Source organism: Canis aureus, chromosome 3 (genome assembly GCF_053574225.1).
Source record: "Canis aureus isolate CA01 chromosome 3, VMU_Caureus_v.1.0, whole genome shotgun sequence".
Taxonomy (NCBI): Eukaryota; Metazoa; Chordata; class Mammalia; order Carnivora; family Canidae; genus Canis; species Canis aureus.
In genome coordinates this window covers 74,590,560-74,603,478 of record NC_135613.1, presented here as the reverse complement: position 1 = coordinate 74,603,478, position 12,919 = coordinate 74,590,560, and the positions used below count along the sequence as shown (strand labels likewise).

General features: G+C 37.9%; 1 protein-coding gene across 4 annotated transcripts in view; it reads right to left on the bottom strand.

The window, feature by feature from the left end:
• The window catches only part of CBL (Cbl proto-oncogene), a 78,013-nt gene that overhangs the window by 29,410 nt on the left and 35,684 nt on the right, over positions 1 to 12,919 (bottom strand). For all 4 annotated transcript variants that reach the window (XM_077893829.1, XM_077893833.1, XM_077893831.1 and 1 more), the window contains one exon: positions 2,586 to 2,732. In XM_077893829.1, the coding sequence (XP_077749955.1) occupies positions 2,586 to 2,732 (147 nt within the window). The remainder of the gene's footprint in view (positions 1 to 2,585; positions 2,733 to 12,919) is intronic.

Sequence of the window (12,919 nt, the reverse complement as noted above, 5' to 3'; positions counted from 1 at the left end):
CAAAGCCAAGCTGTATTTTGGATTGAGAACAGAAAGAGAGTAAATGATGTATTTCTTAACTTTCCACAATGAGTAAATTAGGAACAGAGAAATCTTTTCCCACTATTCTTTGGCAATGTGTCGCAAAGTAATCCCCTTTCTCATCTTTCTTCACACATTTGTTCCCTATAGAGGAACATGGCAAGAAAGAGGTGATTATTACTCTTTTTATATAATAAACGTAATCTGTGGCCAGGCCTTCACCAGCTGAAAAGCTTACGTTTAAACTAACTTTTTAGGGCGCCTGGGTGGCTCAGTGATTGAGCATCTGCCTGTGGCTCAGGTCTCAATCCTGGGGTCCTGGGATCGAGTCCCACATCGGGCTCCCCTCGGGGAGCCTGCTTCTCCCTCTGCCTATGTCTCTCCCTCTCTCTCTGTCTCTCTCATGAATAAATAAAATCTTTTTTTTTTTTAATTAACTTTTTAAAAGCATGTAAAACATTTTGAGTTCTTTGAAGAAGTCAAAAGTCAAAACAGGAGGAAATAGGCTTAAAGTGCAGGAAGAACCTAGTTCTGATAGGGACAACCTAGCTCTGATAGGGAGGAGGAATAAATTATTAACATAAGAGGGATTAAGCCCCAGATAAGGCCAGCACAAGATACTATGGGATTTCTCTTTCTCAAGATCTTTAAATACAAGCTCACTGCCTCTGAAAAGTTTACATACTCATTGCCTAAAAATTAAGAGCTCAAGTGGCATTCTGAACTCTTTTCTAATGAAGTTATTAAGTTAAAAGGAAGAAAGTTAAATTTATTCCCATCCTCTTTAGGTTTTTAAATCACTAATTATTCTATATTTTACATTTAAACATATTTTTAAAAAGAAAGCATTTAAAGGGCAATTTACATTAAGATCTGTATATTCAACCAAAAAGTTGTATTGCTTTCTATTTTTACAGTTCCTTTTTTTTGTATATTTTTTTTACTGAATTTTGATTTGCCAACATATAACACTCAGTGCTCATCCCGTCAGATCCAAAATATCAAGAGGATAGACAAGAACATTTATATTTATACTTAACAGCATAAGCTCAATTCATAAATCTATGTAATTTAAAACTTCCATATGTCAGAAAATATAACAAAGTGGAAAAACTAGCCATACACTATGATAAGGTATGTGTAATGTAGGCAACTAATAGATGATGAGTATCTTACAACAGGATAAAGACAAGTAACCCAGTAGGAAGATGGGCAAAATTAGGAACAGGACCCAGCAGGTCAGAATACAAATTCCAATTGGTCACAATTGTGAAAAGGTACTCAATCTCCTTTGTCATCAGGAATATAAAGCAAAATATGATACCCACTTCACACTACCAGTGATAGCCAGATTGTGGAGCTACTGGGATCTAAACTGGTATGACCACTCTGGAAAGCAATTAGGCAATATTTGGCAAAGCCGAGGACCTGAAACCCCCTGATTCAGCTATTTCATTCCTAGGCATGTAACTGTGAAGAAACTCTTGCATATGAAGACAACTATAATTTTGTTCAATGTGGCACCATTTGTGAGCACCAATAATGTGAAACAAAAACATCAATTAACAGAAGAATAGATGGGGAAAGACAAATAGTCAATCAAAGAGCATGTGTTTCAATTGAACCTGCAAAGCTTTCTTTAACACACACACACACACACACACACACACACACACACACGGGGAACCAGGTAGAGTAGTGCCCCTTATCTGCAAGGGATATTTTGCAAAACCCTCAGTGGACACCTGAAAAGGCAGATAGTACCAAACCCTTTATATACTATGGTTTTTCCTATACACACACCCCTAGGATAAAGCTTAATTTATAAATTAGGTACGGTAAGAGATTAACAGCAGTAACTAATAAAACAATTACAACAATATACGGTTAATGAAAGTTATGTGAATGCAGGCTTTGTCTCTCACAGTATCTCTCTGTACTGCACACGCCCTTCTTGTGATGATGTGAGATAAGATGCCTATGTGACGAGATGAAGTGAGGGGAATGACACAGGCATTACAACCTAAGTGTCAGGGCCACTACAGACCTTCTGATAATACATCAGAAGGATCATCTGCTTCTGGACCACAGGTGACCTCAGGTAACTGAAACCATGGACAGACAAACTGCAGATGAGGGGGAGGCCTACTGTACACACATATTCATTATTTTTCTCTATGCTTTCCCATGATTTCATTAATTAAAAAAATAAACAGGGGTGCCTGGCGGCTCACTTGGTAGACCATGCAACTCTTGATCTTGGGGTTGTGATTTCAAGCCCCACATTGGGGTTAGAGTTTACTTTGAAAAAAAAAAGTTAAATATTAGATAAAAGATTTTAAAAAAATAAACAGAAGGCCATAACATAGGCTTTGGTTCTTTATATTTCAAATTCATTATTTTGAGGGGCCCCTGGGCAACTCACTGGGCTAAGTGTCTGACTCGGTCTCAGCTCAGGTCTTGATCTCAAGGTTAGGAGTTCAAGCCCTGCACTGGGTTCCACACTGGGCTTGGAGCCTACTTCAAAAAACTACACAAACCAAATTCATTATTTTGAGACTTACTTTTCCCCAAAAGCTTTCCTCCAAAATTCTGCAGCATCTGCTTTAGTAATCCGAAATGTGTCTCCTTGAAAGAGTCCACTTGGAAAGATTCCTTTTAGTTCTGCCAGCATGTGGCTGAAGATCAGGGACAATTTGGTTAGGTTTCGCCTACAAAGGATCAGAAGTGCAAGAATTCAATGAACACATAAAATTAATTTTAGATGTACTGAATTCACCCTATTAGGAGTGTAATCAACATGAACATATATTTACAAAGAACCTCTTCAAATATACTTTCTGGAAAATATTCCGAGATATATATATAAAACTAGGAAAGGAGAGAGGAAGGGATGTGCTTTTGATACTATTAATTACCCTGTGATATTATCTTTGTTCAAAAAAAGGGCTTCAGAAACTGGTTTTGGTCTAACATCACATAAAAAATGCAGATTTAACAGAGGGAAGACTTGAATTCACTAGGTTCACTCCTATTCCCTCCATTCAAAACGATGTATAGTAAACAGGAAAACTTTAACAGTAATGTTTTAAGGCTTTTAATCTCAGATTAATCAGGCCTAATGCTTCTGAGTATTAACATGAACAGATCTACTTTTTGAGGATGACATATAAGACTCAACAAATAAGAGTACAAACGTGTACGGTGACATAATCATTCACTTACAAAAGAAAGGAAATGTTAAAAAAGCAAAATATACTGGGGTGCCTGGGTGGCTCGTTGGTTAAGCATCTGCCTCTGGCTCAGGTTATGATCCCAGGCTTTTGGGATGGAGCCTTAAGTCCCTGCTCAGCAGGGAGCCTGCTTCTCCCTCTCCCCTGCCCTTCCTTCCAGCTCGAGCTCACACTCTAATAAATAAAATCTTAAAAAAAAAAAAAAAAGCGCAAAATATATTATTTCTGCTTTGCATAAGCTATTCTGGATTTTAAAGCTAATTATAATATTTATCCAAATTAAAAAATAATTTAAATTATAATTCTCAATCTGAATATCCAGACCTAACAAGTACTTTCACTTAAATCAGACCTTAAAAAGAGGGTTTTTTTACCAAAACAACTCTTCCCATACCAAAACTGAAAGGCTATATATTCAAACCCTGTGACAATTTCTACCTAAGCACATATGCTGCTATGCTTTAACAATTAGCAAGCTTCATTCTGATAACCTCATAAAGATTCCACATAGAATAATGTAGTTATCAAATCACTATGTTGTACACTTGAAATTAATGTAATATTGTGTGTCAACTGTAATACAATGAAAAAAAAAAAGATGCCACATAGTACCAACTTAACACATCAGATGAAGTCTCTTTTAGGTATATTCTTTAATCAAGTTATCTTTCTTATCTTTAATGTGTTGTCACACAGAGGAAAATACAGACAGATGCTTCAGATATGGTTATATGCCAAACCAGCTACCAACTATACTTACTTTCCCCTTCATTAATCATTAATATTTATGTTTTCAAGTCTATTCTTCTCTTAAGTGGATTATAAAATTTCAAGTCAATTCATGATCAAATTCTAAAAATTCTCTTTCACGGAGAAATTCTTCTCTTTTTTTTTTTTTATTTATTTATTTATGATAGTCACAGAGAGAGAGAGAGAAAGAGGCAGAGACACAGGCAGAGGGAGAAGCAGGCTCCATGCACCGGGAGCCCGATGTGGGACTGGATCCCGGGTCTCCAGGATCGTGCCCTGGGCCAAAGGCAGGCGCCAAACCGCTGCGCCACCCAGGGATCCCCCTCACCTTCAGTTTTTTAAGATTTGTCTTCTTGCACTTTAGCAAGTTGCTCTTTCTAGTTTCCTGTTTTCGGAAAGCACCTACAAAAGTGATATTCTTTGAAGACAGTCTAAAACGATTCATATACTAAGTAGATCAAGTGTGAGATAGAAGAAAAAAAAAAGTGTGAGATAGAAGACAAGCACTTCCCAATCCCTAAGCTCCCTTAACCATTGTCCTCCTCCTCCTCGTACTTTGAGATCCTTCAATTATTGCTTGTTAGAACTTTTACTATTTTATCCAAGAGGAAACAAAAAACGGAAAGATCAAGAATATATCCAGAAGGGGGCACCTCACTGCTCAGGAGGTGGACTATGACACTCTTGACCTAGGTGGTCATGATTTTGAGCCCCACAATAGGCACGGAGAATAACTTAGTTTTTTTTTTTTTTTTTGTATTTTATTTATTTATTCATGAGACACAGAGAGAGAAAGAGAGGCAGAGACACAGGCAGAGGGAGAAGCAGACTCCACACAGAGAGCCCGACATGGGACTCGATCCCAGGTCTCCAGGATCAGGCAGGCCCTGGGCTCAAGGCAGGTGCCAAACCACTGAGCCACCTGGGCTGCCCTATTTTTTTTTTTTAAAGAACTATGCTAAACTGTATAGCAGAATAATGTATGATATGATCAGAAAGATATATATCACACTCTTAAGGTTACCACAGAGCTTTTTCTGGATTCTAACATCATCCTGAATATACCTTTCTTTGGTTTCTCTAATGTTGTCCTCTCTTGGTTCTCCTACTAGTTCTTTTGTCTTTCTCTGGCTTTTCCTATTCTTTCTCTCCTTTTTAAAGATTTTATTTATTTATTCAGGAGAGTCACAGAGAGAGAGGCAGAGACAAGGGGAGAGGGAGGGAGAGGGAGAGCAGGCTCCCTGTGGGGAGCATGATACAGGACTCAAATCCCAGAACCCGGGGATAATGACCTGAGCCAAAGGCAGATGCTCAACCACTAAGCCACCCAGGCATTCCTCCTCCTATTCTCTTAACAGAGCTATTTCCCAAGAATATGCTCTCTGCTATTTTCTTTCTCCATGTACTCTCGACTCTTCTTTCTCATGTCAAGCTTCAGAAACTACTCTGCAATAGATTCCCAAATCTTAAGCACTGGTAGCTCTCCAACTGCCAACCACATTTCTCCACTCAAATGCTAGCACCTCAAAGCAACATGTTCAAAATTAAATTAATCTTGCTTCTCAAATCTGTTCTTTCTTCAAGTTCTCTTTAATGATGACACCATTTATCTACTTGCCACAAAACCTTAGAGTTATCTTGGTTTCTTCCATTTTCCTTATTCTCCATATGGGATTTGTTAATTTGCTGACCACTCTTCTCTTCCTACCTTTAAATTTTATTATTATTCTAATAAAAGTTCCTCGCTAACTTCCCCCACCTACTCTACAATTCAAACTTCAGTCTTCCATACTGATGGCCAAAAACACGAACAGATGCTCAATATCACTCATCAGGAGATATTACCTCACACCTGTCAGAATGGTTGAAATCAACAACATAAGAAATAAGTGTTGCTGAGGATGCTGAATGGAACTGAACTGGAGCAGCCACTTGGAAAGCAGTATAGAAGTTCCTCAAAAAAGTTAAAAATAGAACCACCCTACAATCCAGTCATCACACTTCTGGTTATTTACTGCCCAAAATATAAAAACGCTAATTCAAAGGAATACATGCATCCCTATGTTTATAGCAACATTATTTACAATAGCCAAACTATGGAAGCAGCCCAAGTGTCCAGAGGAATGGATAAGAAAATGTGGTATACAATGGAATATAATTCAGCCATAAAAAGAATGCAAATTTGCCATTTGCAATAACACGGATGGAGCTAGAGAGAATAATGCTAAGTGATGTCAGTCATAGAAAGACAACTAGCATATGATTTCTCTCATATATAGAATTTAAGAAACAAATGAGCAAAGGAAAAATGAGCAAAGGAAAAAAAAAAAAAGACACACAAACCAAGAAACAGACTCTTAACTCTAGAGAACTGACGGCTGCCAGAGGGGAGAGGGTTGGGGAATGGGGACATAGGAGAAGGGGACTAAGAGTCCACTGATCACAATGAGCACTGAGTCATGTATAGAACTGTCAAATTACCACACTGTACACCCGGAACTAATATAACACCGTTTGCTAACATACTGGAATTAAAATTTAAAAATTTAATAATAATAATAATAACAAACTTCAGTCTTTAGTCTCCTCCTATGCCAATCCAATCATGCCACACATAACGCCTTTTAAGGAGGGAAAAAAACAATTTCCAAAGTGCCAGTGGGACAAAATCCAAACTCAGCTTTGATTAGAAGGCTTTCCACTGATCTGGATCTAACCTACCTTTCTAATTTCTTACTTCATCACAAGTATTTCCTAGCCAAACTGAATATGTCATCTTTTTTTATACATATTACCCTTACTCACTTTCCCATCTCTGAGCCTCTGCTTATCTGTTTCCCCAGTCTGAAATGAGACGCAACTTAAATGTCATTTCCTAAGAAACCTTCTAGAAGCAGTAAACCAATAAAATACCCACAGCATATTCGCTGAAGTTCTCAGGCCATCTGAACCCATCTTGTACTTGAGTAATCTGTGTACACAAGAGCTAAATCCATTTCTAATGTGTATTTCTATCCTGTAGGGCATCTGGCACAATTTCTAACCTTCATGATACCTTAAGAAAACACCAAGTGCCTAATATGTGCTTGCTAAGCACTAGGGATGGATACAACAGTGAACAAAATTCCTGGTTTCATGGCATTTACATTCCCATGGGAGAGCATCAGGTGGTGGGAGAAAAGTGCCCTGAAGAAAAACAAAGCAGCCTATGAGAAGAGAGTTGTGAAGGGTTGCCGTCTTAGGAACTTCTGAGAGCTGATTCTTAAACCAAGTCTAAAGTGGGGACAAGTGAGTCTGGGATGACTTGAGCCATGTCGGCATCTTTTCAAATAATTTTCCAAAAAAAAAAAAAAAAAAAATTTTTCCAGTCAGATCTACCAAGTGTCCAGCATTATGCTGGATCAGAGATAAAATAAACACACCAATATAATAATGGACAGAAAGCTATTTTAATATGTGAAGTAAGCCACAAGAAAAGTGAAAGTTATTGACCACAAGGATATAATGGTACCAGGTCTGTAAGAGCAATTCAAAGTGCTGACTGAAATAGATACTGAAAATCAATTTGAGACACTTCCCTGCTTAAGGATGCATTCCCCCAAAAAGCCAGCTTACATTTCTGAAAACCACCAGAGATGTGCACCATAAGCATCACACTTCTTAAAAGGAAATTAAGCATCTATAAAAGCCCACAGGGTCAGAGCATTTTGTAACTGATCTGAGTTGAAATTCTGTTCAATAACACTTTAAGGCCATAGGCTTATAGCTGAGTGTCTGCAGTATAGAGGACTGAATTTAATCAGCAGAATCTGTCTAAACATGTAATCTTAGAACAATGAGGTATGATGGATATTAGGCTAATAACAAGGTAAGCAATACTTTGCAAAATTCTGTCAGCAGTTACTTCAATTTATACAGTATGTTTGAACTACTCTCCAGAGATCTACAAAGGAACACAACTCTTCCATTTTTTAAAAAATATCCTGAAGACAAAACTTTTCTTTCTTAAGTTCCAGCAGTGGCACTTTAACTCAGTATTTTTTATCACATTTAAAGCCAAACATCTACATCTAAGTAACCACAAATTCTACTCTATGGCTTCCATCTTTCTCTTCTCTTTGCTCACAACTTTCCCATAATCAAATGCAGATTCAGTATGCAGTGTCAGAGTTGTTGTGTTTGTTTTTGTTTTTTTTCTGAAGTTCAAGACCAGTGTCAGTTCTTTTCTCCCTCCCTCAGGTCCTATTCTAAAAGCCAATATACCTTTGTACCTCAGGCCTAAAACAATACTTACATTTTCTGGGTATAATTTCAGCTAATAGGGACTAAGATTTCTATGTCATCACCAATACATAGGTACATTAAAGATTAAAGAAGCTATTATAGTTCCTGTTTAAGCTTCTAGAGTATAAAGATAAATACAACTTGAGAGGAATTGCAATCACCACTTCTACAGATCAAACAAGACAGCGTTGAAAAGTAGCCTTTAGGGATCCCTGGGTGGCTCAGCAGTTTAGTGCCTGCCTTCAGCCCAGGGCGTGATCCTGGAGTCCAGGGATCAAGTGCCGCATCAAGCTCCCTGCATGGAGCCTGTGTCTCTGCCTCTCTGTGTGTTGTTTTAAAAAAAAAAAAAAAAAAAAAACAGGAAAAAGTAGCCTTTATATGAATATGAGGTAAACAGAAACCTCTTCAAATGAATCCAGCTGATGAACTTACTAATGCACAAAATAGTGAAAAACAAACTATCTTGTAACTTAGGGCCACATAAGTTCTTTGCAGAGAAAGAGGAAATGGAAAAAAGAACATAGCATGGGGAGATAAATTGACCCTTTCTATTAAAATGTATTAACATTTAAGACAAGTACTGACAGTAGTACCACTCTGTTTTACTTAATGAGAATGTTCCATCCCTTTGAAGTACAGCAACAATATCATGAAGAAAAGGACTGTTGAGGCACCTGGACAGCTCAGTCAGTTGGGCGTCTGTCTAGCTTCAGCTCAGGTCATAATCCCAGGGTCCTGGGATCCAGCCCCATGTGAGGCTCCCTGCTCAGGGGGAAGGCGGCCTCTCCCTCTCTCTCTCCCCTTTCCCCCTGCTTGTGTTCTTTCTCTTGCTCTCTCAAACAAATAAAATCTAAAAAAAAAAAAAAAAAAGAAAGAAAGAAAGAAAGAAAGAAAGAAAGAAAAGGACTGTTAAGAAATAAAACCTCAAGAGATTGGAATAGTGTAGGGGAAAAAGGATGACTTATAAAACAACTGGTCCAATGTATTCATAAGGATATTCTCACTTAAGATTCCGGTTTTTTTGAAACTCCACTTTGATAGAGATAAATTCTATAACTGACAAGCATGCTCTGTCTATTCTTTCTATAAAGAAGTTATCTGAAAATATGTGTGATAATACTTAAGAAGACAAGAGATCTAAAATGTATTTCCTGGGGTGCCTAGTGGGCTCAGTCAGTAGAGCATGTGACTCTGGATCTCGCAGTTATGAGTCTGAGCCCACATAGTTGGGGATAGAGATTACATAAAATTAAAACCCTTAAAAATAAACAAATAAATAAAATAAAATGTATTTCCTGAACTCCCACTAATTTACTGTGCCCTTGGGTAGTTACTTAACCTCTCTGGGCTGCCACTCCCTGAGGTATAATATAAAGCAGCTGGAACCAAAGACTCTTAAAGATCTCTATCAATAAAAATTTACGAATTTATGCTATTCCACAGATTTGAAACTGGAAAGAAACCTTAACTTGAGCAGTTTAATTTCATAAAAGGATTTAAGAAGAAAGACTCAAGAGAAAGCAAGCTAGTATGTATCTTTATAAGTTGGAGGAGTAGAAATTAATAGAAATAATTTTTACAAGATTTTATTTCTGCCTACAAAGAATGTTTTTACTTTTTAACATTTTATTTTTAACTTAAATTCGATTAATTAATATATATCAAATGATTAGTTTCAGAGGTAGAATTCAGAGTGATTCATCAGTTGCATACAACACCCAGTGCTGGGCAGCCCCGATGGCCCAGCAGTTTGGTGCCGCCTTCAGCCTGGGGCATGATCCTGGAGACCCGGAATCGAGTCCCACGTCGGGCTCCCTGCATGGAGCCTGCTTCTCCCTCTGCCTGTGTCTCTGCCCCCCTCTTTCTATCTGTCTGTCATGAATAAATAAAATAAAATCTTAAAAAAAAAACAAACACCCAGTGCTCATTCCATCACGTGCCCTCCTTCAGGCCAATCACCCAGTTACCCCATCCCCCCATCTCTCTCCCCTCCAGCAGCCCTCAGTTTGTTTCCTATGACTTAAGAGTCTCTTTTGGTTTGTCTCCCTCTCTGACTTTGTCTTATTTTTGCCTGCAAAAAATTTAAATGAACTTCTGTTTCATGGAATTTAAATGAACAGCAGTTAATTGTATGACCCCACCTGGTTCAATTTTATGAACCCAACTGAAAAGTTCATCTGATCTGGTAAATTAAATACTGTTATCTATTCCAACATTAGGGATCTGCTAAATCCTAGAATGTGTGGTGAATTCTTTCACTCATTTCTGAAGAAAAAACACAGAAACATCCAAAATCATCTCAGCCATTTAAAAATACTCTCTCATGTGAAAATGATTCAAGGGCTCAGAAAGAGGAAGCCCGGGTGGCTCAGCGGTTTAGCGCCTGCCTTCGACCCAGGGCCTGGTCCTGAAGACCCAGGATCGAGTCCCACGTCAGGCTCCCTGCATGGAGCCTGCTTCTCCCTCTGCCTGTGTGTCTGCCTCTCTCTCTCTCTCTCATGAATAAATAAATAAAATCTTAAAAAAAAAAAAAAGAAAAAGAAAGCTCAGAAAGAAATTCTTTGCTTTTTAACAAGAAAGAAGCAGAACCTACCTTTTACAATCAAGTTACTTGCAGAATCAAAGTGATGGGGTATATAATTGGTGTAAAATTCAATTTTTCTGTATGAATGAAAATTCTGTAATAAAACATTGGGGGGAAAATCCCAATAATTTAGGCAGAAATCTATTTTAATATTTGTGGACCCAATGAAATTATATTTCCCAATGGGTAAATTTCAAAATGATTAACACTTTTAATCCAATGATTAACAAACAAGCTATAGAACATTGTACAGTATCATTTTGGAGTTGTAAAATATTCCCCAAAATGAGGTCACAGAGATAATCTATTTTTTGCCATTCAGCCACAGTGTGGGCTAAAGGCCCCCTATGGATGATGATAAATGGATTATACTGCTGCATAGTGAAACATTCAATCCTTGTAAGTGTTTCATTTACTGGTACCATTTCAGTGATAACCATGCTGCTTTCCTAGTCCTTGAACTCTGAGAAGCTTATATGCAAACACTAGTGTCATCCAAAGAATGCTGAGTGAGAGCATACTGAGATGACATTCATAACTCAATAGCAGCATCCCCTGTTCACAGTAATCAGCTTTAAAAATAGATACAACGGAACTTCTTTCAACAAGCTCCACAGGAAGTCAATAAAGTACTGTTAAACTCTTATCTGCTTAAACTGCTGAAAAAAAAAAGGGGGGGGGGGGACAAAACCAAAACCATCACCTACAAAAGAAGTTCTGAGCCAATATCTCTAAAAATATCAATGACCTTTTTCTCATACGAAAGACATATTAAATGTACCCACTGTTATACTTGCGGCCTTGCTTTTGAGATGCCCAAGTTAACATTAACAGGGTACCATTAACCACCCAGAGCATTCTGAGCTACCCGTTTCATACAATTCAGTTAGAGGGACACTAATCTAATTCATCAGGTGAATGGGAAGGCAGCAGTGCATGTGAAAATCTCCCAATATTCCCCTCACACTTTTAACAAATTAATCTTAACTTTACTGTAAACTCAATCTCATTAACTCCTCCCTATACAAAAATCTTCAAGGACTTCCCATAACCACCAAAAAAGTTCAAATTGCTCAGGTTACAAATCAAAGCACTTACGATATGGTCCTGATTCATCTTTCTAAACACATACTACTATTTCCCCACTCTCTACTTTCAGGGCCTCCACACCTTTCTTGATGGTGTCACATCAACAATATTAGCCACTATCTCTAACAGTTAACATTAAGAGCTTAATATGTAACAGATGCTTTGCTAAGCTACATACATACCAATTTAATATTCATTAACTGCCCTCTGAAATAGGAATTACTAATCCTATGTTACAAATGAGAAACAAAGACTTAGATATTAAATAACTTGCCCAAGGTCATAGAGCTGGTAAATGGTAGAGCAGGTCTCCCTGAGTCCAGGCTGGTTGGTATAACGCAGATTTCCTTTCCAATGCCTGTGGTAACTGAACTGCCCAAAGTTCATCTCAAAATGCTCTCTCCAACGTGTGTATTAGGGCAGGTAGGTGTGGGATATTCACCAGTCTTCATTTAATGCCCACTCTCCAAATCTCAGACCCCAATGCCCCTTGTTCATACTCAGCACAGGCTCTACCATGTTCTGCTTTGTATCCATGTCTCAGTCCCTAACTGGACAACAAGTCCTTATGGGCAGGGGCAGGGAAGGTATCTTACACACTATCTCCTGCAGTAGTGAGCACACTGCCTTGCATGTAACAGGCATTCAATAAATTTGTAAAACTAAACTGGAAAGTATTATTTTATTTCTTAAATAAACTTTTTATTCTGAAATCTCAGATTTACCAAAAAATTGCAAAGATAGTACAGAATGTTCCCATTCAGTTTTCAGTTTTCCTTAATAGTAATAGTATTACCATCTTATATTACTGTGGTACATTTGCCAAAACAAACAAACCAACATGGGTATGGTCCTATCAACAAAATCCCAGACTTAATGGCAGGTCTCACCTGTCTTTTTCTATTAATGTCCTTATTTGTTCCAGGATCCAATCCAGGATACATTACACATTTATCAT